Here is a 25,590-nt window from a genome sequence, read left to right as displayed (position 1 = left end):
CGGTGCAAGGCTTAGTGGCCCACATGTATTCAGGGCTGCACTCCGTGCCAGGCATTCTGTGAAGGACTCTTAAATACATCATCTTATCTGATCCAAACAGCAGTGCTGTGAGGTGATGACTGGGTATTTTTATATATATCATATCACATGATACAGATACTTTATTTTTTAAATTTATTTATTTTTATTTATTTATTTTTGGCTGCACTGGGTCTTTGTTGCTGCATGCGGGCTTTCTCTAGTTGCGGCGAGTGGGGGCTACTCTTCATTGCGGTGCACGGGCTTCTCATTGCGGTGGCTTCTCTTGTTACGGAGCACGGGCTCTAGGCACACAGGCTTCAGTAGCTGTGGCTCGCGAGCTCTAGAGCGCAGGCTCAGTAGTTGTGGCACATGGGCTTAGTTGCTCCGCAGCACGTGGGATCGTCCCGGACCAGGGATTGAACCTGTGTCCCCTGCATTGGCAGGTGGATTCTTAACCACAGGGCCACCAGGGAAGCCCCGGTGATGACTATTAACTCCACCTTATATATAGATGGAGAAACGGAGGCTTAAAGAGTTTAAAGAAATGGCCCAAGGCCACACAGCTAGTGAGTGGCTAAGGCCAGAGTCATCCCGGGGCTGTCTAACTCCAGATGCCCCCAACCACTGCGCGGCACTGCCTGGTTCATGTCCCCAGGTCAAAGTCGCCTTAGTCTACTATTTCTGGCACTAAATCCCCTGTGTGCTACCCTCTGGTTCTTTCTGGAAGCTGGCTCAAGCCTTTGCTGAATGGTCAGGTATTGCTGCCATGTACTTGAGAATGTCGAGGCATGGCAAGCTTTCTGGAGTTGCTTGCAGACTGTTTTAGCGATGATCACTCACTTCTCCACACTCTTCAGATGACCTACCGTGGCTTACGTGTCCACCACCCTGGCCACACACACACGCCTCCCTGGCAACGGCAGGCACTTGGCACCTCTGGCTGCCCTGGCCCCAGCCAAGCTATTTGGTGTCAGGCCTCTTTAAGAGAGGAATGTGGTAGCAGTTCCTTTGCAAGCAGCTCAGTTTGATTACAGGGTGAGGCTCTGACATGCTGTCCAGTTCTGGGTAGCCCATTTCCAGTGCTCAGAACCAGGGGTACCCTGGCCTCGGGTGCTTTCAGGTGATAACATTTGCCGCGCTCTTTAACAGATAGGCGGAGAGTGTTATCAAACTGTGGCACCTTGGAAAACCTGCAGAAACCCTCCTCTGGTTCCACACGTTGGGGTTTCCCTTCTTCTGAAAATAGATAGATGTGTGTTATGTTAAAGAGGGACCCTAAAAATAGAGTGTGGCTTCAGGGAAGAGCTGGGGGGTTAAACACAGACATTTCCTTTCTGACGCTGCCACTTGTTTCTCCTGGGAAAGTTACCCCACCTTGCTTTCCTGTCCTCTCTGTGTCTGCAATGACTCTGGGGGAAAAGGTGCTTGGAGATCCTCAGAGGAAATGTGGGTCTGATGCCTGCTAGAGACCCAGTGTATTTGTGTTCTGCAATCTCAGGGTTGGATTAACTGTGACATTAAAGGGCCTCTTGGCCTCCCAATGTAGATCATCTTTCTTTCCTGTTGCTTTGCTTGATGTTCTTGTTGCCTGGTGTTGAGCTGGATGTGGACGAATCTGTCCCAGATGATTTAAAAACTGTTTATAGACACCCTGCTCCTTTGATCTCTCATTCCTCCCTGCATAGGGCTCAGGTCAGGCAGGGCTATGATCACAGTGGTTAAGGGCAGGGGCTCTGAGCCTGACTGCCTGAGCTTGAATCCTGGCTCCGTCACTTACTGGCCAATGGATGGGGCAAATCACCGAACTCTCTAAGCCTCAGTGTCCTCACATATAAAATGGGGATAATAAGAGTTATAAACAAACGGACCTAAGTAAACTTAAAATCTTTTGCACGGCAAAAGAAACCATTGACAAAACAAAAAGGCAACCTGCTGAATGGGAGAAAATTTTGCAAATGACATGACCGGTAAGGGATTAATATCCAACATATATAAACAGCTCATACAACTCAACATAAAAAAACCAAACAACTCAATTAAAAAATGGGCAGAAGACCTGAATAGACATTTTTCCAAAGAGGACATGCAGATGGCCAACAGGCACATGAAAAGATGCTCAACATTGCTAATCATCAGGGAAATGCAAATCAAAACCACAGTGAGATATCACCTCACACCTGTCAGAATGGCCATCATCAAAAAACACAAATAACAAATGTTGGTGAGGATGTGGAGAAAAGGTAACCCTCCTACACTGTTGCTGGGAATGTAAATTGGTACAGCCATTGTGGAAAACAGTATAGATGTTTCTCAAAAACCTAAAAATATGACCCAGCAATTCCACTCCTGGGTATATATCCAAAAGGAATAAAAACACTAATTTGAAAAGACATGTGTACCCCAATGTTCGTTCATAGCAGCATTATTTACAGTTACCAAAATGTAGGCAACCTAGGTGTCCATCAACAGGTGAATGGATAAAGAAGATGTGGTGTGTATACACAATAGACTACTACTCAGCCATAAAAAAAGAATGGAATTTTGCCATTTGCAACAACATGGATGGCCTTGGAGGGTATTGTGCTAAGTGAAATAAGTCAGACAGAGAAAGACAAATACTGTATGATATCACTTATATGTGGAATCTTAAAAATACAGCAAACTAGTGAATATAACAAAAAAGAAACAGACACAGAGATAGAGAGCAAACTAGTGATTACCAGTGGGGAGAGGGAAAGGGGAGGGGCAATATAGGAGTAGGGAAGTAAGAGGTACAAACTATTAGGTATAAAATAAACTACAAGGATATATTGTACAACATGGGGAATATAGCCAATATTTTATAATAACTATAAATGGAGTATAACCTTTAAAAATTGTGAATCACTATATTGTATACCTGTAACTTATATAATATTGTATACCAACTATGCTTCAATCAAAAAAAGGAGTGGCCGCCTCACAGGGTTGTTCTGAGGATTTCACGTGATGGTGTTTATAAGGTGCAGTGTCTAGCGCGAGTTAAATTCTCAGTAAATGTTTTTGATGACAACTGCTTAATAGCTAGAGAAATTTACTCCCTAGTATCCAGATGAGAAAACTAGAACTCAGAAAGGAAAAAGAAGTTTCTCCAGTTTTGCCAATGAGAAATGTTTGAATAACCTGCCTGACTGTAAGATCCTTGAGGACAGGGACCATCTCATTATGAACACATATATAGTATCCATTCAGGAAATATTTGGTTAAATTAATTTCCACTCATAATGGCACTGTCTCATTATTTTTTGAAGTTAGCAGTGAACAAAAAGGATTGAGATAGCAGCAGCAAAATGTGGAAGCCATTTACATCTCCCTGGTATTGTTTCTTCCCCAGAGAAATGTGATCGCTAGCCTAGTAGTTGGCATGTAGACAGGCTCCAGACCAAGGAGCTCAGTGTGTGCCAGATAAACTCTCACATGCGTGAAGGAATGACGGATAAGAGGCTCAGCCAGATGAGGCATGTGAACAGGTGTCCTCCTTCAGGTCACAAGAAAGCTTCTTGGAATAGCTTCAGAGTTCTTTGGGGGAGCTGATCCCCTCCAAGAGTAATTTGCCCTATAAGGTCTGGGGTCGCGTCTTAAATAATTTCATGGTTACATATATGACCATACATTTGAAGCAGTCCATATTATCCTTGTAACTTTCAAGGCTTTTGGTTTTATTAGTATTTATAAAAGATACTTTGAGACATTTAAACCTTGAGTTTAAACGAATGCCACAGAAAATCTCCCCTCTGCTGGCTCTCATTCCACATGCAGGAAAGACTCAAATAAACATTTTAGCCTTGTAGGGTGTTCTCAGTGGCCAGAACAGCTAGAAGTAACCCATTCTCTTGGAGAGATCCAAAGGTGGAAATGGCACCATTAGCAGTCACTCTCGATATTATGAGAAGGAAGAACTTTTCTTCTAGATGGGTGTACCATCTGGGAACAGAGAGTGAACCGAACTCTCAGAAGACCTGAGTTTAAGCCTTAGCTATGCCGCCCAAGTGTTGGGCAAGGAACTCATCTCAAAGTCTTAGTTTGTTTAACTGAAACTGCGATTAATAGTATCTCCCCCACTCCTACCCTGTCTCCCAGGTTGTTAGAAGGATCAAAGAGAAATTTTGTGAGAAAACTTTCTGATAAACACTGTTTACCTGGACAATAAAATCACCACTTCCTGTCAACCGCACCCAACTCAAATGGCATCTCTTCCGTGAAGCCTTCTCTGGTTTCTCCAGCATTCAGTATTCTCTCCTGTCTCTGAATTCCTGTGGTATTTTATTTATGTCTCTCTCTTCACACTTACCTAATTATATCTTGTTGTATCATTACTTATATCCACATCTTAGGCAACCTGAGGGCAGAATCTGTGCCTCTACCACATTTATATCCTCCATTATAGTACCTTGCTGGAGAAAACCCTCTCATTATTTTAAAATAAATTGTAATAATTATTCTATATCACTATTGTCAAAGCAGTTCATAACAATGCACCTGCACATAGTAGGTACTCAATAAATATTTGTTTTTAGTCTTTTTATTTATGTTTTTAGTTTCAGTATTTTGTTTTTAAATTTATTGAGGAATGATTTACATACAGTAAAATTTACACTTTTCAGTGTACATTATTATAGGTGTTGACAAATACACACAGTGGTATAACCACCACCACAATCACCCTCCAAAATTCCCTCATGCCCCTTTTTTGTCAGCCCCTTTCTTCAACCCTAACTGTTGTCAACCACGGGTTTATTTTCTGTCCTTATAGATTTGCCTTTTCCAAAACTTCATATAAATTGGATCATACAGTATGCAGCTTTTTGTGTCCAGCTTCTTTCACTTAGCATAATGCATTTGTGATTCATTCATGTTGTGTCTAATTTATCAGTTCCTTTTTTATCACTGAGTAGTATTTCATTGCTTGGAGGTACCACAGTTGGTTTATCCATTCACCAGTTAATAAACAAGTTGTTTCTAATTTGGGGTCATTATGAGTAAAGCTGCTATAAACATTTACATTTTGTGTGAACCTAAGTTTTTAGTTCTCTAGGGTAAAAATACCCAGGAGTAGGATTGCTGGGTCATATGGTAAATGTATGTTTAATTTTGTAAGAAACTGCCAAATTCTTTTCCAGAGTGGCTGTACTATTTTGCATTCCCACCAGCAATGTTTGAGAGTTCTAGTTGCTCTGCATCCTGACCACCACTTGTTGTCAGTTTTTTTTAAAGCCATTCTAATAGGCATGTAGTGATATCTTATTGTAGTTTTAATTTGCATTTCCCTAATGATGAATGAAATTGAGCTCTTCATGTGCTTATTTGCCATCCGCATATCTTTTTTTTTTTTAATTTTTAAAAAAATTTTTTTTTATTTATTTATATTTTTATTTATGGCTGTGTTGGGTCTTCATTTCTGTGCGAGGGCTTTCTCCAGTTGTGGCAAGTGGGGGCCACTCTTCATCGCGGTGCGCGGGCCTCTCATCATCGCGGCCTCTCTTGTTACGGAGCACAGGCTCCAGACGCGCAGGCTCAGCAATTGTGGCTCACGGGCCTAGTTGCTCCGCGGCATGTGAGATCTTCCCAGACCAGGGCTCGAACCCGTGTCCCCTGCATTGGCAGGCAGATTCTCAACCACTGCGCCACCAGGGAAGCCCCCATCCACATATCTTTTGATGAAACATCTGTATAAAACTTTTGCTCGGGCTTCCCTGGTGGTGCAGTGGTTAAGAATCCGCCTGCCAATGCAGGGGACACGGGTTCAAGCCCTGGTCCGGGAAGATCCCACATGCCACGGAGCAACTAAATACGTGCACCACAACTACTGAGTCTGCACTCTAGAGCCTGCGAGCCACAACTACTGAGCCCGCCTGCCACAACTACTGAAGCCCGCGTGCCTAGAGCCCGTACTCCGCAACAAGAGAAGCCACCGCAATGAGAAGCCCGCGCACTGCAACGAAGAGTAGCCCCCGCTCACTGCAACTAGAGAAAGCCCGTGCACAGCAACGAAGACCCAACACAGCCAAAAATAAATAAATAAATAAATAAATAAATACATTTATTAAAAAAAAAAAAAACTTTTCCTCATTTTAAATTGAGGCTTTTTAAAAATTAATGAGTTTTTTCCTTTTTTTAAAAAATTAATGAGTTTTGAGAGTTCTTTATATATTCTAGATATAAGTCCTTTATCAGACACGTGTTTTACAAGTATTTCTCCCAGTCTGCAGCTTGTATTTTTAATACCTTTCAAAGAGCAGACATTTTTATTTTTGGTGGTCAGATTAATCAATTTTTTCTTTTATAATACTCGATCTTCTATGGATCATACTTTTGGTGCTGTATCTAAAATATTTTGCTTAACCCAACTTTACAAAGATTTTCTTCTGTTTTTTTTTCTAGAAGTTTCAGGTTTTACATTTAGGTCTATAATCCATTTTAGCTTAAATTCTGTATGTGGTGTAAGGTATAGGTAGAGGTTCACTTTATTTTTCATTTGATGTCTAGTTGTTCAGCACCCATTTGTTGAAAAAGACTACCCTTTCTCTGTTACATTGTTTTTGCACCTTTGACAATAATTGTTTGACTATATATGTATGTCAGTCTATTTCTGGACTTTAGTCCATTGATCTGTATGTCTATCCCTTTTGCCATACTATGCTATCATGATGGCTGTAGCTTTATGGTAAGTCTTGAAATCAGGCAATGTGAATCCTCCAGTTTTGTTGTTTTTACAAAATGGTTTTCTATTCTATTTTCTTTGTATTTCAATAGAAAATTTAGAATCAACTTGTTGATTTCTAAAAAAAAAAAAAGCCCTGTGGGTATTTTGATTGGCATTGCACTGAATTTGTAGATCAGTTTCAGGGAAACTGACATCTTAATAATATTGAATCTTCTATTCCATGGGCATGGTATATCTCTCTATTTATTAGACTTTCAAATTCTTTCCTCAGTGTTTTGTAGTTTTCAGCCTACTGATCTTGCGCATAGTTTGTTCTATTTATATCTAAATATTTCATGAATTTTGTGGGGGGTCCCTGTTCAATAAAAAATTGTTGAATTAATGAATAAACAGTGCCAACCTGCTTGTGAATGCTTGTCTTGATTCTGTAGTCAGATACAGGGTACTAGAATAGTGTTGGAAAATTCATCAAAGTCCTTGGTTATGGTCAGGCCAGCAGTGAGGCTAAGAGGTCTGAGTGTAACTCTAGAAGGCAGGGAATAGGGCCTCATTCTGCACCCTTCTTGCCACATTCTTTAACTTTGGACAGTTCCTTCTCCCACCCAGGGTTTACCTCCTAGCACAGGTTGTACATTAAGTTAAGGCTATACTTTTCAAGGGCTCTCTAGGCAAAGTTGGCTTTCCCTGTAGGTGCCATACACAGTTCCCTCCCTCACACAATTTGAACATGCTGAGTAACCTGTCTGACCAACCATTTCTCACCTATTTGTCTGGTTTGGCTCCTACACTGTCTCTTTCATATCCATCCTTTGAATAAGGTGATCTATTTCTGTAAGGTGCTTATTAAGATGTGTTCCCTGGGAGAGATACTCTGCCCCTTGGGAAAGTAGATACATCCGTTTCATCCAATTAACATGTACTAAAATTGAGTCCCTACCGTGTGCAGAAACCTCTGAGGTGAAAATGGCATCCTTCCCTTTGAGCAGTTGACTATGATAGGGAATTAGGTTGTCAAAGTCAATTTTGTTTTGAAGTAGGGATGGAAGTAGGTCTGAAGGAGGAGTTCCACTTGGGTCATTCAACTCAGTGGAGGAACCTGGCATCAAGGGAGGTTGAGAGAGCTTGGATGCTTGAGGCAGGGGTGAAAGGGAAAGACAGTTGCAGAAGGGGTAATGGGGTAATGACAATAGACTCCTTCTACTGTGTACTTTCCTTTTTGCTGTGAGAGTGTGTGTATTGAGCAGACCCACAAACTTGATACTAAGAAATACTGCATTTTCTTTGTAAATAACTATACCTTGGGGTTATAGAGTACTCTATGGTTTATACATCATTTTCATATAACTTCCTATAATCTGTACAACAGCTTTATGTGGTAAGTGGTGGGTGTGTTGATTTCGGTATCCTAACTGCTCTAATAAGGAACTGTAAAATAAATTTTATTTCTGGCTCACATCATAGATGAGTCAATGGGTATAAATTGAGGGGGAGACTTTGTTCCCCACAGTCATCCAGGAAATCAGGTTCCTCTCATCTTGGCCCTTTAGGTCCTAGGAGTTTAGGGGAAAGAATGAGGAATTATGGGGAAGATTTTTATGGCTAAGGCCTCGAAGTGGTGTCCCTTGTGCTCATTCAATCACACAGCCACACCTAACCATAGGGGCGACTGGAAGATGCCTCCAAGCTGCGTGTAGAAAGAGTAGAATTCGGACATTGGTAGGCCCTGTCCTGTGCCGTGGAAGCACAGGGTATTTCCCTCATTTTACAGGTGGAGAAACTGAGGTACAGAGTGGTTGAGTGACTTATAGAAGAGCACACGACTACTAAGTTAAGTACAGGAGTTAGGATTTCAACCCAGGTCTGCTGTTTTGATAGAACAGGGACAATAATACTAATAGCAGTAATAACAGTAATAATATCTAATAGTTTGTGAGTACAGGTGTGTGTTAAATGGGGCAATGTATATAACGCTCTTAGTAAATTCCAGATTCCCTTCCGAGCCTTGGGCTTTGCTCACAGTTGTGTAAAGAGCCAAGTCTTTTTCCTGAGGACCGTGGGCGGCAGAGTGACTGCATGAGCCAGCAGCTGGTGTGCCCCATCAGCAGAGTCCAGAGAAGGAGGCTGAAACGAATTCTAGTGGCCTAGAGGGGCTCTCTGAGCCTGGGAGGTTGTGCACAGGAGGACCGGCTCTGCCAAGCCTGGAAAGGCTGCACTTGCCTTTGCTGCGAGACTGGAGCCTTGCAGGCAGCTTCCTGTATGTGTCCAGAGGACAGCCCCACTGCGCCAGGCTCACGCCCTGGCCAAAGGTGGGAAAATCCTCCAGCCGGCGCCCGTCCCCTCAGGAGTCCTTGTGGGCCTGAGCAACTTTTAAGAGATTAATTTTAACTGAATTATTTTAAAAGCTCTAACATGAATGAATACCAAATTGGCACCCATGACATATATTATTTATAGGTTCAACTTTTAAAATAGATCTCTTTGTTTGTGTAGCAGAGCTGTACGGATAGAAACCATTCTATGATGTTTCTGTGACACAAGAAAGAATATATAAAAGACTTCTCAGCTAAGTGGAGTGGGGCTTCCCTGTCTAGAAGACTTCTGGGTGAGAACGGCTGCTTTCATCAATGTTTCGGGTGAGAAAATTGAGGTGTGGGTTGAGTCGGAGCTGCTCTGAAAGGTTTCGAGATTGGATCGTAGGCGTTGGGCCCTGTTGCCACTGCCTTTTCTTTTGCCACCACAGTCTAGCAAAAGAGGAAGAGACAGCGGGAATGTGAGATTGAGGCGCAAGGGCAACAGTGACACTGTCAGGGCATCGATGACCAGCCTGCATCCACAGCACTCCTGCTACGCGCCACGTTTCCAGCCCCTTCACCACCTTGACCTCCAAACTGGCCTCCAAATAGTGTGTCCTCTGCAGGAGCTGCTCTTGTCCTCTTCGGGAGCAGTGCTCTGCATTTCTCAGTTCTCACCCATTTGTTCAGTATTTTTTATCCCCATTTTGTGTACCTGGCATTATGCTGGGCAATTGGGACAAAAAGAATGACTAAGGATGTCCCTGGCTTCAAGTAGTTTATGGTCTATTGGGAAAGACAGAAAAATAGATTATTCTCCTATATTGTGGCTAAGTGCTTTGATGACAATGAGCACTGAGTGTGATGGGAGCCTGGAAGAAGTGCTCCCACCTCCCACTGCTGCAGGGAATGGGGGTGGAGATGGGGAGCTTTCTCGAAGAAAGCAAAGGCTAAGACGAGTTCTGAAGGATAAGAAATTATTCTGAAAAAGAGGGAGTGTGTTCCAGGCTTAGGGAACAGCATGTGCAAAGAGTGTGTCCAGAGAGAGCTGGGGACCTGAATAGAGTTCGTTATGGCTGGAAAGTAGGGTTGCAGAAGTAAGGAGGGTTGGATAGAATAGTGTTCAGGTAGGGGATAGATCACAAAGGGCTTTGACTCTGATTTATGATATGGGTTTTAAACTTTCTTCTGAGATAGAGAGGAGCTATTAAAGTATGGAAGTGACCTCATATTTATATTCTAAGATGATCTTTCTGGCCACAGTGTAGAGGATAGGTCAGGATGGTAGGCAAAAGAGCAAATATGGGTACAAAGAAATCAGCAGGAAACCACTAGACTTGAGATGACAGGGCTGAGAAGTGAAGGGGAGCAGTGGAGACAGAGAAGAATGGAGATTTGAGAGACATCGAGGGGACTGAGTTGATGAGATACTGGGTTCTATCACCCCAGGTTTGGGTTTGGGCCATTGGGATATTGGTGGACTAGGAACATGGCAGGAAGGGCTGGGACTGGGTTGGGGATAGAGTCAACTGGGAATAATGCTGAGTGTGAGAGGCCTGTGGGCCTTCCAGGTGGATGTTCAGAAGGCAGTTGGATGTGATGGATGGGCGTTGCGGAGAGGTCACGCAAGGTGAAGGTCACAAAGTCATTCACGCGAGGTGCTCATTCAGGTCATGGGAGTGCAGGAGATTGTCTAAAAAGAGCGAGTAGACAGAGGAAGAATGGAAGGGGCCCAGGACAGAACTCTGGGGAACATCACCATTCAAGGGACAGGTAGAGGAAGAGTAGCCCCCAGAGCAGGCCAAGGAGAAAGGCCAGAGAGTTAAAGGAGAACAAGGAGCATGTCCTAGAAGACAAAGGAAGTGGTTTCAGGGAATTTTGGAACGGCTAACAGAGCTTAAGGCTTCTGAGAAGTCAAGATAAGACCTGAAAAGCATCTATTGTTTTAAGGAACAAGGAAGGGAGGTGTCAGTGAATAGCTTTAAGAATAGTTCAAGAATAGCTTCATGAACTAATAGGGAAGCCAGCTTTCAGTGCAGTAAGGAGTGAGTTGTTATGGGATGATGACGTTCTCATGAATATAGTTAAATACACTGTATCTATTTTTACTTTAGGAGCAGAGGCCTCATCATACCTCTCAGTTCATCGTCATCATTTTCTAGGCAGGGCCCCTCCCCTGGTTGGTTGGTTGGTTTCCTTTTATCTCCATTTCCCTTTTCCATTTCCCTAAGTCCACCTAGAGACAACCATTTTCATGTGTTTAAGAGTTTTTCTTTTGTTTATATCCTTATAATATGTATACTGTTTTATGTGCATATGTTTTGAAATTATTCAGTGGTGTGTTATAGATCTCATTCTGTTTCTTTATTTTATCCACTATTTTTTAAGATCCTCCAATGCTGCCATGTGTCCTCCATGTGTACATTCACCACATTTTACTGTCCATCCCCCAGCGATGGACACACAGGTTATCTTCACCTCCCCACCACCACAGTCAATGCTGCAGTGAACTTCCTTGCATATGTCCCCTTTTTGACCTGTGTGAGAATTTCTTTGGTCTGTATGCCTAGGAACAAGGTTGTAGATATGTAACCTGCCTGAGAACTTCAGACTGCCTTCCAGAATGGCTGGGCCACTCCACACTCCCACCAGTAGTACACAAGGTGTCTGTGCTGCACACCACCATCTACACCTCATGTTATCCAGCTTGATAATGTTTGCCTCTGGTGTCTCCTTATTTTAATCAGCATTTCTTGGTTAGCTAATGAACTTGAGTATCTCTTTTTAGGGTCTTAGCCTTTTGGATTTCCTCTTCTGTAAATCACCTGTTCTTATTCTTGGTAACTTTGTCAAGAAATTTGGCTTTGAAAGGGAGGAAAGAAAGGATGGAAAGGAGGAGTTTTACTTAAGATGAGAAAGACTTGAACATATTAAAATGAAGATGGAAGGGAGAAAAAGCTAAAGATTCATCTTCTTCCCAGGATTGGAAGGATGGCCAGAAGGAAGGATAGTGAGGATCTGGCCTCACCCAGCAATAAAAATGAGACTGGGGGAGGGAGCAGGACTGAGGAGGGAGAGTCGGTGCAGATCATCAGCAGCTTTTCCTGAACCCACCGTGACTGCCCCCTCCACTTGCTGGTCATAGAAGCAGTGGAGGATCCATGGAGTTGAATAGGAGGGGTAAGGTGACCTCCTTCCTATTCTAGGAAAATGTTATATTGCATTTCTAAATGTTTGAAAGTTATATTTGTTTTAAATTGCAAGGAGAGGTGCCTAAATTTCAGCATATGGGATGTGGCACAAATAAAGTTGTAGAGGCACATGGTACAAAGGTGGGGGGTGCAGGACACATGGACCCTCTTGGTTGGAGTAGAGTTGGCATAAGAGAGAGTATGAACTCAGCACCGACTGGTGTAGGACCCTGGATTAGACTGTGCGTTAGAGAGTTGCTGAAAGCTATGGAGTAGAGGTGAGTCATTATGAGGAGGGCTGTGTAGGATGGATTGAAGAGGCCCAAAACAGACAAAGTTGGACCATTACCCAAGTCCAGGCGGGAAGCGGTAAGGGCCTGGAGTGAAGTGGAAGCCTTAGAACATAAAGGAGCGATGGATGGAAGACACTTTACAGAGGCTTAATGACTGGCCGTGGTGATGAATCAATATTGAATAAGTGCCCAATGCACGTAAGTGGGCTATGTGAATGAGTACTGCATGGATCACGGAATAAGGTGGGATAGAGGCTCCGGAGTCTGAGCTTAGGTCTCTAGGAGGAGGAGAATATTTACTGAGCGCCTCTATGTCCCAAGCACAGTGCTAGGCACTGGAATACAATAATGAATAAGACAGGCTTGCAGCTGCCTGCAAGGAACCTCTACAGTCTAGGCAGGGAGAGGCAAAAACAAAAGTGAACCAACAGATGTATGAGTAATTGCAATTATGATGAGGACTATGAAGGGGTCAAGCAAAGTGCCCAGACTGAGGATGACAAAGGACTTAGCTTAGATGTGGTACTTGGGGAGGACTTCCACAGGGAGTGATACCTAAGAGGAGACCTGAGGAAGGAGGAGGAACCAGACATGCAAAGATGCTCCAGGAAGTGTTCCAGGCCAAGGGCACAGTGTGCACAAGAGCCGGGGCAGGGTGGGGAGGGGGTGGCCTGGGGCGTGGATGCTGGTTGAGAACTGAAAGGAGACTTGCAGGATGCATGTAGGGCATGTGGTGAGGGATGAGCTTGGACTGGGAGGAAGAAGCCAGACCATACTAGGCGCTAGGGCCATGGTAACATAACCTCAAAGCCATGGTCACACCTAACATAATTGACTATAATTCCTGGTCATTATCCACTATTGAGTCTATAATTCAGATACCCCTCGTTGTCTAAAAAATGTGTTTTGGTGTTGTTTGATTCAAATTCCAAACAAAATACATGTTACATTCGCTATCATATCTCCTAAGTCTCTTTTCATCTACAGCAGTCCCTACCCTCTGCCTCTTTTTCAGTCTGTCTGTTTTAATGCCGTTGACTTGTTGAAGAAGTGGAGTCGGTTGTCTGCAAAATGACCCGCCTTCTGGGTCTGCCTCTTTGCTTCCTCATGTTGTCATTTAACTTGTCTATCAATCTCCTATAATTCCTGTAAATGGGAAATTAGCTCTACAGACTTGATCAGATTGAGGTTCAACTTTTTTGGCAAGAATGTCATAGGCCATGATGTCCTTCATATTGCATCATATCTGGAGACACACAGTATCTTGTTGTCCTATTCTTAGTGATGCTAAAACTCATCAGTGAATTCAGGTGTTGGGAGCTTGATTCCATTGTATAATTCTCCATCAATCTGTTATCTAATGGTTTTATTTTTTGATTATCTTTTCTGAATCAATTGTTTCATGAGAAATATCTCACCTTTTATTTCATTTTTAATTTATTTATTTTATTTTTATTTTTGGCTGTGTTGGGTCTTTGTTTCTGTGCGAGGGCTTTCTCTAATTGTGGCAAGCGGGGGCCACTCTTCATCGCGGTGCGCAGGCCTCTCACTATTGTGGCCTCTCGTTGCGGAGCATAGGCTCCAGATGCGTAGGCTCAGTAGTTGTGGCTCACGGGCCTAGCTGCTCCGTGGCATGTGGGATCTTCCCAGACCAGGGCTCGAACCCGTGTCCCCTGCATTAGCAGGCAGATTCTCAACCACTGCACCACCAGGGAAGCCCTCACCTTTTATTTCAAGTTAATTATTTCAACCTATTCTTTTTTTAGAATTTATTTGATTGAAGTATAGTTGATTTTACAATGTTGTGTTAGTTTCTGGTGTACAGCAAAGTGATTCAATTATGCATATACATATATATATTCTTTTTCATATTCTTTTCCATTATGGTTTATTACAGGATATTGAATACAGTTCTCTGTGCTATACAGTAGGACCTTGTTGTTTATCTATTTTATATATAGTAGTTTGTATTTGCTAATCCCAAACTCTTAATTTACCCCTCCCCTACCCCTTTCCCCTTTGATAACCATAAGTTTGTTTTCTATGTCAGTGAGTCTGTTTCTGTTTTGTAGATAAGTTCATTTGTGTCATATTTTAGACTCCACATATAAGTGATATCATATATTTGTCTTTCTCTGTCTAACTTACTTCACTTAGTATGATAATCTCTAGGTCCATCCAAGTTGCTGCAAATGGCATTATTTCATTCTTTTTTATGGCTGGGTAGTATTCCATTGTATATATGTAACACATCTTCTTTATCCATTCATCTGTCGATGGACATTTAGGCTGTTTCCATGCCTTGGCTATTGTGAATAGTGCATACATCTTTTTGAATTATAGCTTTGTCCGGATATATGCCCAGGAGTGGGATTGCTGGATCATATGGCCACTCTATTTTTAGTATTTTGAGGAACTTCCATACTGTTCTCCACAGTGGCTGCACCAATTTACATTCCCAGCAGCAGTGTAGGAAGATTCCCTTTTCTCCACACCCTCTCCAGCATTTGTTATTTGTAGACTTTTTAATGATGGCCATTCTGACTGGTGTGAGGTGGTACCTCATTGTAGTTTTGATTTGCATTTCTCTAATAATTAGCGATGTTGAGCATCTTTTCATGCGCCTGTTGGCCATCTGTATGTCTTCTTTGGAGAAATGTCTGTTTAGGTCTTTTGTCCATTTTTTGATTGGGTTGTTTGTTTTTTTGTTGTTGAGTTGTATGAGCTGTTTGTATATTTTGAAAATTAAGCCCTTGTCAGTTGCATCATTTGCAAATATTTTCTCCCAGTCCATAGGTATTTCAGCCTATTCTTGACCACTTCGAATGTTGAGGCCACACTACCTCCCTGTGCAGTTTTCATCAGAGGAGAGAGAGGTAACTGTGGGTGTTCTAGAAAAGTCTTCTTGGAAGAACAGAAATTGGGCATTCAGCTTTTCAATTCAACTATCGTAGAATTACTACTTATTTTGGGGGAGGAGGCCAGCGACTATCTTGAAAGAAATGAGTTGGGAGGGATAAGAAGTAGGACTGGGTTGTAATAGCTTTCTGTATGTGCAGCTATGGAGCCCAAGAATCCCAATAGAAGATAATCTATTAAGAGGACCATCTCTCCCCTCTCCTTTAATCATTCCCAGTGGACATTTGCCTCTGTGTTGGACGTGAGGTGCTGATAGGTGGTGTTAAGATAGAGGGCTGATGGGCCAATCCCTATATCAGAGCTGAGCAGCACCTGTTCCCCATTCAAATCCCTGTAAGAACTGTTGGGGCCATGATCCCTCCCTTCCTCCCCCATCCAAGCAGCTGCAGCATGACCGAAGCCATTTCTTAGTAGGAGATTTTTCCATGATGAGGGCAGACGAGTTGTGACATGTGGGCCTGAAGTCCCTGCCTGGTGACAGAAGCTGGAACAGAAGGATTAAACTGACCAAACAGCAGCGGACTAGAATGACCAGGATGTTGCAAATGTATGGGCATCCTTGATGGTGGCAACCATGGAGAGGAGTCTTGAGACTTTAAGAACCCCCAAACCACACCCTCCTAATGATGGACTGGAAGCCAGGCTGGGTCAGAATGGGAACGGTAGAGTGTGGGAAAGCAGAGTGTGCTCTGGGGAGAGGCAGCAGCTTGGCCCAGGCACTGCTGGTGATGTCCATCTGCTGGAAAGGTCACCCACCGGTGGTATGCTTGCTCGGGCCTCATTGTCACCCTATGGTCCTGAAACTCCCCTTCTCTGCTGTGCTGGGAGCCGTGTGCTCAGTCTTAGCCGTAATGAGACTGAGCCGTAATTTCTAGGTGGAGACGTCTGCTAGACGGATGGAGGTGCCAGGCTGGAGATGGGGGATGGGGAGGAAGTTGGGGCTGGCTCTAGATTGAGAGTACCCTGCACTGGGCAGCTCACTGGTTCTCCTGCTGTTTTAGTGAGTGTTTATGTATTTAACTATTCTTTAAGGTGTCTGTGAATATGCAATGAGATTATGATCAAAGGGAGTAGAAGAATTTTCTGTTTTGGTAAAAGCATTGGCAGAAAATTTCCAGGGAAACTTTAGGATTTAATCTTTTGACCTGGGTTGCCATAGTACCAAAACATGTTAAAAGCAGGTTTGGGGTAGCATAAAGGGGCAGAACAAAATAGGAAGCAAGTGAGGGGGTCAAACCTTACAGCTAAAGAGAAAATAAAGATAGAGAAGGTCTAAATTCTCTGTTTAAGGAAGACTGTATGTATTTAAGCTACTGCAGTAGCCTGCACCGGTGACCCTGCTAAGGAAACACAGCATCAGCCTGTATTTCCCCCATTTCTCACTCCTGGACTTTGTTGCTGCTCACGTTTGTGTGGTACAGGAAAGAGGGGATATGGTTGGGAGGGAAAGAAAAGAACATCCATCCTCTGCTGTTCAGCGCTATGGGAAGGGCTGAAGTGAGCTCTACCTAGGACTCTGGCAGCACCCTGCAGGCGGGGAAAGGAGCTGCCATGGCAGCCACCTCCTGGGTTCCTACCCGCCCCGGGAATTAACTGAGCATAGCAAGTGGGCTTGAAATTCCGAGGCCTAACACCTGATCTCAGAAGCGGACGGGTCCCTGGGCACGTGAGCGAAGGGCAGAGCTGTGGGTTGCGTCAGTGATGTTGTGAAATCCATTTCCCAGGCAGGCGCTCCTGCGAGTGAGTGCGCTGTGCGATCACATGAGCTTTTCAGTACTGAGCTGTGGGCAAGTCTTCTAGGGACCCATCCCACTCAGAGTGTAACCTGGGGTCAGGAGGCGGCAGAAGCTCGCCATGTGAGGCTGAGCCTCGGACTGTGCTTTTGCAGATGGGCCTGCCCCGCTGCTGGACAGGCAGGTTGATGGACAGGGAAGGTGGGCTGTCCTGGGCGCGGAGTCCCACAGACCACAGAAGACCCACCTACAGTCTGACGAGGGTCTGGTGGGTTGTGAGAAGGGCTTCTAGGGGGCTTCAGGGTGAACTGGGGAGTAAATGGACATGGAACTACTTCTTATACCTTTTTTCCTGGGTGGGCTGGCAGGGAAGTGAGGTGCAATTTGGGGCCTATTTTTAGCCAAGGAATTGCTGTCTGCCATACTCATGGAGGGCCAGTCTGGCTGCATAGATGACTTATATCCTTAAAAACGTGACTGAATCACCTTGGCTCCAAGTTCCCCTCCGATATCAACTTAAATGTCATTTCCATGACCCCCCCCATTTGGTTAGGTGTCCCCACCATGTGTCCCCAGCCTATGCTGTTCTTTTCAGTCATGGTGGTTTCTTTATTGCCATGCCTTTGAAGGGCCGTTGTGACAGTTATGGGTGACCCTGGGTTGAATTTGGTTTTAGGCATATTTTGTTTTGTTTTATTTTCCTGGAATAACCATCTGTAGTTTTCCTGTTTTCTTATTTTCTTCTCTTCTGCCTCTCACACCTGATTCTCCCCTTGTCGCTGAGCACACTGGCCCAGCCCCCAGCCCCTTGGCCCTGATGGGATGCCATCTGGGCACGCCGCTGGGGTGGGCATGTCTGGGAGAGGGGGCAGGAGGAAGAGGGCCTCTCTTTAGTTTCTGAATCTCTTTCCTTGGTGTTTGTCTTCAGGGACCTGACCCTTCTAAAAAAAAAAAAAGAAAGAAAAAACACCTCGCGCTGTGTGTTTAGACGCGCACGTGTGTTTTTTTCGCGTTCCGGCAGAGCCGCTGCCTCGCTGCAGCCTCCTCCGAGCTGCAGTCGCAGGAGGCACGGGCGTTTTTAAGCAGGGTGAATTGCTGTCGAGTGGCTGCTCTTCTGCTCCCGGGGCCATCAGTCTTGTCTTGAACGCCCGGTCCTGCTGGTCTGCCCGCTCAGGCTCATCTTTCTGGGGCAGACTTATTTACGGAGCCGCGGCAAAGGTAATCTCACTCCCTGGGCCCCGCGGCCTGGGCCCCTCTCAGCCACTCTTAAAAATAGCCTGAGACCAGAAGGAGAGCCAGGGTCTGGTTACCTCCTGCACGCACGATCTGATCTCACCTCGCCTTCTGCATCTGGCAGCTTGGCCCTGCTCAGGGGCCAGCGGTCAGCCTGTCAGCCCCTCCCCACTCACAGCTCCAAGCTGGTGGTGGTTTCCCTTAAGGGAAGTAGGGAAGGGCGTGGTGGAGGGGGGAGGGCCCTCCTAGCCACCTCTGCCGGGGTCAGCCGAGTGGGACATCTCAGCCTTGGAAGCAGCGCGTCTGTGCAAGACGACAGGCTGTCAGAAGGGACGAGGTTGTGCTGGATCCCAGGCCTGGAATCACGGCGGGTACCTGGTGGGGTGATGGCTGGCTCCCCTGCCTTCATCCTCCCTCCCCCCCATCCCTCCCCCACCCCACCCCCTGCCTGCCGCATGAGTAGCAAACACCTTGGCCAAACCCTGGAAACCGGGGAATGCCCTCTGTCCCCGTGTGCCATGTTCTTTCCCCACCTGCTTTCATAAAGTGGCCTCTTCCCAGTTTGGCCTCTTCCCAGCCGTAGCAGCAATTCCCGAGATGACCTTGGGGAGGCCTCATGCTAGGAAGCCTTGGTTTCCTCCCTTATGCAGTTAGGGTGGATAATTCCGGCTCCTCCTGTCTTACCTCAAAGGCCTGCGGTGGGATTGATTAATCAGATGGGGGAAAAAGCCTGAAGTGATTCTGTCTGAAAAATCAGGGCTCTGGCGCTGCAGTCACGCTTGGATTGGTGAGCTGGCTTCACTTCTTCCTCAAGCGTGTGCCTGCTTGGGTGGGTGAGTGTGTGTGCTGGACTGAGTGTGTGTGTGATGTGCATGTGTATGCACGGCTCCGGGAGAGAGTGGCTTACCTCACAGCTCACTCGCTGTCGACACTTGTCGTTTGTCCGCCTCACAGCCTCCCCTACTCCCACCCCTTTTGTCCTCTTGGATAGGAAGGCTCTGGGCTCCCTGTTCTGTGTCACAGACTTGATCTTGGAGTCCCGTAAGCTCCCTGGGGAGAGGACTGAAGGGCTGGTACAGGGGAGGAAGTTAAGACTGAAGGGAAGCCAGTCTTGTTCCAAAGGCCCAGGACATTCAGGACCCAGCCTGGCCTCTCTAGCCTCCTGTCCCGCTTTTCTCTCTGACCTTGCCCTCACCTCCAGTTATATCGTAAGGTGCCTAAATTTTGCCACGCCCTTTCTTACCTTCAGAACATTGCACCTTCTCTTTATTCCTTCTGTTTGGACCCGTTCCTTTCCACCTATCCCTTTATAGGATGCCTCCAAGCTTCCTCTAGGAATCAGCTCAAACCCTCCTTCCCCAGATACCCAGCCTCTAGCACGAGTCCCTCATGCTCCCTCATCCTTTCCTAGTTGTGGCACAGCATCATACCTTATTGTAACTACTTCTTCAATCATCTGTCTTGCTGCCAGAGTATAAGCTCCACAAGGACAGGGGCCTCCCTGTCTTACTCATAATTGCCTGGCACAGTGCCTGCCACCTCGTAGGGACTTGGCGCGTATTTGAAACTTGGTGCGTATTTGAAATAATCATGAATGAATGAGTATCATGAATGAATGACAGGCAAGTGAGGAAGCCAGTGCTCCCGGTGCCCATGTTCATGGCACAGATGAACACACACAGCTCCGCTGTTGGCGGGATCCCCTCACCACCCCACACCGCCATCATGCCTGGGATGCAACAGGAGAACTTGTCCAAGCACCTGGGCATACTTCAGAGAAGGCAAAACCAAGAGCCCAGCTTTCTGAATGTTTGCTGCAGGGAAAGAACTCGGAGGGCTCTTGGGCAGCCACTGGGAGGGGTTAACTTTCCCCAGTGCAGCTGCCGGGGCTGGTGGCACCAGTGGCATCTTAAAGCTCATGCTCTCCTCTCTCCCCACTGATTCATGTTTGAGTCAGATTCAGCCAACTCCCAGCTTCTCCCCTCTCCTGCCCTGTCCCCACCTCCCCGCCAGTTTGGGTCCTGGCCCCAGTCCACAGGGTGGGGCTGCTATTCCCAGCTCGTCCATGCCAGCCTCTGACTCCCAGGAGAGCCAGCCCCCTCCGTGGCCGCGGCGGCGGGTTTGGAGGCAGCGGGCCTGCCTGCGACTGACGTCTCCACCTGCTGGCTGTCCTGACCCTTGCTGCATGCAGCTCTCCATCCCCGCCGCCACTGCCGCCGTTACTGTTGCTGCTGCTGCATTATTTTATACCTGACAACCTGGAGACCCTGGGTAGGAAGCATGGTCAGGCAGAGGGCACCGTGTGCTGCTCCCGCAAGGATCTACTCCTGTTGGATGCTCCAAATAAGTTTCCCCTGAGACAAAGTCCAAGGGGGTGGGCACTAACCCTCTGACTATGTTGCTGTCTGCCCCCAGGGACCCTTCCATGAAGACTGAGGCAGGCGTAGCTGCTGAGAGCCTGCTGACATGACATCGGCCACGGAGTTTGAAAACGTGGGCAACCAGCCACCGTACAGCCGGATCAATGCCCGCTGGGATGCCCTGGACGATGAGCTGGATAATGACAGCAGCTCAGCCAGGCTCTTTGAGAGGTCCCGGATCAAGGCCTTGGCAGGTACTCTTTGGGGCCGTGGCGGTTAGGGGAGCCGCTCTCCTAATCCCGAGGTTCACTGCCCTTCCCGCCTGTGGTGAATCTTTGTGTGCGTTGGCGTGAGCCCTAGCAGGGCGGTGATGGAGACATGGCTGCGTGGCTCAGAGGCCAGGGCCCCTCGGGAGGGAGCACAGATCAGGCAGCCTCTCCTCCCACATGTCCCCCACTTCCTCCCAGGTGTGAGGTGGTGCCAGGTGGGCCCTTGGCCTCAGCCTCTGTCCTGAATGACCTGTGTCCAAAGTCAGAAGTGAAAGAAGGTCTGGGCGAAGGAGTGTGTGATGGGCGGGACAGCCGGGCAGAGGTGCGTGGACCTCATTATGTACCTCGATGCCCTGCCTGGTCCTGGATAGAGGAATTGTCGTCATCTTTTCTGTGGTCCCAAAAGGAAAGGGTGATTCGATAGGAAACTGAGAACAGATAACATCTTCCCCACACTGCCTCAGAAAGGAGGATTTTCTGGACTAAACCTCTTATCAAACTGGAATTAGATTTTTTTAAAAATAAATTTATTTATTTTTGGCTGCGTTGGGTCTTCGTTGCTGCGCGCGAGTTTTCTCTAGTTGCGGCGAGCGGGGGCTACGCTTCGTTGCGGTGCACGAGCTTCTCATTGCGGTGGCTTTTCTTGTTGGGACCACTGGCTCTAGGCACGCGGGCTTCAGTAGTTGTGGCACAGGGGCTCAGTAGTTGCGGCTCACGGGCTCTAGAGCACAGGCTCAGTAGTTGTGGCACACGGGCTTAGTTGTTCCGCGGCATGTGGGAGCTTCCCGGACCAGGGATCGAACCTGTGTCCCCTGCCTTGGCAGGCAGATTCTTAACCACTGCGCCACCAGGGAAGCCCCCAATCTCCTGTTTTACACAATGAAGACAGTAGTATTTTCCCAAGGTTGTTGTGAAGATCAAGTAAGATAAGGTTTATGAAAGTTATTTTATTAACAAAATACTAGGTGAATGTTAGTATTTACAGGAAATCTACTTAGGAATAGTATCTTTCTTTTTTTTTTTTTGGCCTTGCGGCTTGTGGGATCTTAGTTCCCCCACCAGGGATTGAACCTGGACCCTTGGCAGTGGAAGCTCTGAGTCCTAACCACTGGACCGCCAGGGAACTCCCAGGAATAGTATCTTTCTGTCCCTTCTCTTCTCCCAACTTCAGATATTCAAGTTCATCAGCTCAGTCAATGTCCCAGTTACCTTGGCCTGTTCCAGGGCCAGTTGCTTCCCTCTTAACCCCCACCCTCCTTCATCTTAGAAGGCTTGGGTTGGAAAAAAGAGCCAGGGACAAGCGAAATTAGGCTAATGCTTGCACTTTGAGCTCTTGGCTTGGTCTCCAGGGACCCAATGGCCATGGGGATGAAGCCCGCTGCTGTGCAGATCTTTCTCCAAAGGCATCCAGCCTAGATCCCAGGTGTGTCTCTGCCATCAGCTGGGTGACAGGAAGGCCCAAGAAACCAGAGGACGATGAGGCCTTGTTAGATGCTCTTCCTAGTGTGGCAGCTCCTCCTGGTCCTTCTCTGCTTAGTGACCTGTGGTTAGAAGACTTGCATTTGGTTAACTGGACTCCATCGATTCTGCCTCTTAAGTCATCTTCCTCTCAGCTCCAAAGGAAGCACTCCCTATTCAGCCTTTCAAACCATTCACTGCTCTTCCTCCCGGGGCCGAAATAAACAAGCCATCTGGTTATTCTGCCTGGAAACTGCCACGTTGGTATACAAATACCTGACTCCTCTCCAGAATGAATTACTCTGGATTCGAAACTAGATCAGCGTGACTAAAGTGAAAGGGGAGATGGGTAAGAAAACACTGCGGGAGGCTCCTGGATGGGGATGGATTTGACCTTGGCATGCCAAGGGGAGGGTTGGGGGCCCAGCAGGAATATTTGCAGGTAGGTCCCTGGGCAGATGTTGCTCTCAGTGTCAGCCTCTAAAGCTGGCAGCGCTTCCTGAGGTTCAGTGGTGGCTAAGTCCTGAGGCTTCTTCCTGAACGGGAGGCCATTCTCTGCTTGGATGACTGCCTCTGGCACCCTCCTACTTTTCAGACTTGCTTTGAAAGTTAGAGGAAGGGGAGCAGCTGGAAAGCCCAAGTTCCTATCCCTCCAAGAAGTTCCAGCCTTCGTGTTTCAGTGAAAAAAAAGCTCCCAGTGTCTCCTCAAGCCATCCTCATTGTCACTCACCCCATTTCCTATCCTTCATACTGGGCGCCATTAGGTAAACATTTGCGGGTCTGAATGAGGGACGAAGCACTGCAGGCTGCGGGGAATTTTCGGCCAGAATGCCTGCCCTTTGTGCCCTCTTTCCTCATCCCAGAGGAGGCTCTGCCTGCACACACCCTCGCACCTGGTTGTGTACCCCTGTGATTTGGGTGAGGATGCTGCCTCGGGGCAGATGTGGCCGCACTGGGCGGGGGTGGCAGTGGGGGTTTGGAGGAAGGCGACAGAAAGATGCCCTGAAAAGAGAAGCCCTGTGCATTAGCCTCCAGCGCACGTCCCCTGCCTGCCTTATGCATGCACACAGCTCAGCATCCCCGCATCCCAAGTGCCGCCCGCTGCGTGATTTCCAGCTCATTGGTGCAGAGGCATCTGGAAGGTTGCAGCGCAGAGAGCAGGCTGGGGCCTCCTGAGGAGGCTGTGAGGATGGGAGGACCTGACACGTCCTTTCTCCCGTTTTTTGGCTCATTGAACAATTACTAAGGAACAGACTACACAGAGCCTCCCTTTTAAGACAAAATGCACAAAATTGTGTAGCCCACTCTGCTTTTGCCTTTAAATCAGAATCCAAGTCATGTTTCAAACTAGAGACGTGCTTCCTTTCCACATTCTCTCTTTGTAGCCTTCTTACTAGAAGTGAGGTGAGGCCAGAGGTGAGGTTGCTTTAGGACAATTCAGAGAACGCAACAGGGCAGCGGGTGCACTGCAGGCCGTGTCCCTGTGCCCTGAGGCACATGATTGCTGCCACTCTGAACCTTGAATGTCTTCCAGACCCACTGTGCCCAGGCGCCAAGGTTAAGTTCTGTGACCGGCAGGTATTCCATCAGAGCCTTAGGACAGTGGTCCTCAGACCCTGGCACTCCCTGCCCACCAGCCTGGACCCTCCGGAAACTCCCCAGAGAGGGTGGTATGGACTCCTTCCTGACTCTGGTGGCAAAGAGTGATGCTTAGTCTCACCCCACCTGCACCAGGATGACTCTGAGCCCAGGTGCCCCAGTTGTATGAGAAGGGCTCTGTGTCCAAAGGGTGAATGATTTCTTTCAGAGAGCAGGATTCCATCACAGTTGTGCCAGGAGGGGTCAGCAGCTTCTTGGCAGCCTGTTAAGTTGACAGTTTCAAAAACAGCTGCTGGAGACCAAGGCATCAGGTGTGCCTGGCCCCAATGTCTCTCTTAAGCTACCTGTGAGAACAAAGATGGTGTCATTAACGAGAAATTTTTTAAATGTTTTCTTCTCAGATTTCAAAACATGGAGTGGAGTTCTATTTAGAGACTAGATATTGGGAAAATGTACTATTCACAGAAATATCTTTAATCATCAGCAATCATTTTAATGTGCTGTCAGAAGAAAAAAATAATTGGCTCAGCAGCTCTCTCTTGGAGGTCAGCCATTGTGAGTTCTCCTTCTTCCCCTGAGACAGGCCACTGGGCAGAGAAACCTGCCAGTTACCTGTGCAGACCAACCTACGAGGGAGGCCAGTGTGCCACCTGCCCTGTGTGGTCCAGGGCAGTTTCCCCTGCCCAGGACATAACACTTTCTCCCATTGTCCCCTCTTGATAAAAGCTGTTCCTCCTCTTTGAGAATGCTTTGCAGAACCACAGCTGTTCCCCTGTTCTGGGTGACTGCTATCTATCATCATGAAGATGCTTTATCAAATATTAATACACCGAGGTTAATAATGAGACTCTGCTCCCTCCCCATGCGGTGCAGTCTGAGTGAGCCATGTTAATAGCCTCCTCCATCTTTGGGACATTCCTTTGGGCTGTCAGCTTCATTCCCAAGGGCAGGTTCTGACACCAGGCCTGGACTGTGCTTTTGGCTCCTGGGAGCAGCCAGCACTCCCTCCCTTCTCCCCCCATGGGGTTCCCCCTGCGTGCTGCTTGGCTGAAGAGTTGCCAAGAGTGTCATTTGCAGAGCATCTGTGGCAATTGTTCGTTTTCGCTTTTTATCATGTCACTGAGAAAGAATGACAGGGAGGCTGGTAGCAGCTGAGTCTCTGGGAGAATTTTGCCTCCAAACCCTTTGGCCTTCAGACTCTGGAAGCTGGATCAACCAGGGCATCTTGTTCTACAGTCTAGTGAGAAATAGATCAGATAATCACACATGTGTCTTTGTACATATAGACATGTATGTCATGACAAATGATGATAAATGCTATTAACTGGGAACTGTGCGTTTATAACATAACCCACAGCTTATAACTCACCCAAGGATGAGTAGGGGCTTGTTTTAGTGAGAGTGTGGACTGGTGGGTAGAGACAGGAGGGGCAGACAGGAGCCACATCATGGAGGCCTTAAAGGCCATGGGTATCTTGGCCAAGCAGCAGGAAACTCAAAAGCGGTGGCTGAGGAGTTTA

At 46.7% G+C, this 25,590-nt stretch overlaps 1 protein-coding gene across 1 annotated transcript in view; it reads left to right on the top strand.

Moving 5' to 3' along the window:
* Positions 1-25,590, top strand: part of SPTB (spectrin beta, erythrocytic) — a 123,245-nt gene that overhangs the window by 35,245 nt on the left and 62,410 nt on the right. The window contains exon 2 of the mRNA XM_061180912.1: positions 20,800-20,998. Within this exon, the coding sequence (XP_061036895.1) occupies positions 20,851-20,998 (148 nt within the window). The 5' untranslated portion in view covers positions 20,800-20,850. The remainder of the gene's footprint in view (positions 1-20,799; positions 20,999-25,590) is intronic.

This window comes from Eubalaena glacialis, chromosome 2 (assembly GCF_028564815.1).
Source record: "Eubalaena glacialis isolate mEubGla1 chromosome 2, mEubGla1.1.hap2.+ XY, whole genome shotgun sequence".
NCBI classification, from domain to species: domain Eukaryota; kingdom Metazoa; phylum Chordata; class Mammalia; order Artiodactyla; family Balaenidae; genus Eubalaena; species Eubalaena glacialis.
This window is presented reverse-complemented; position numbering and strand designations above follow the sequence as displayed.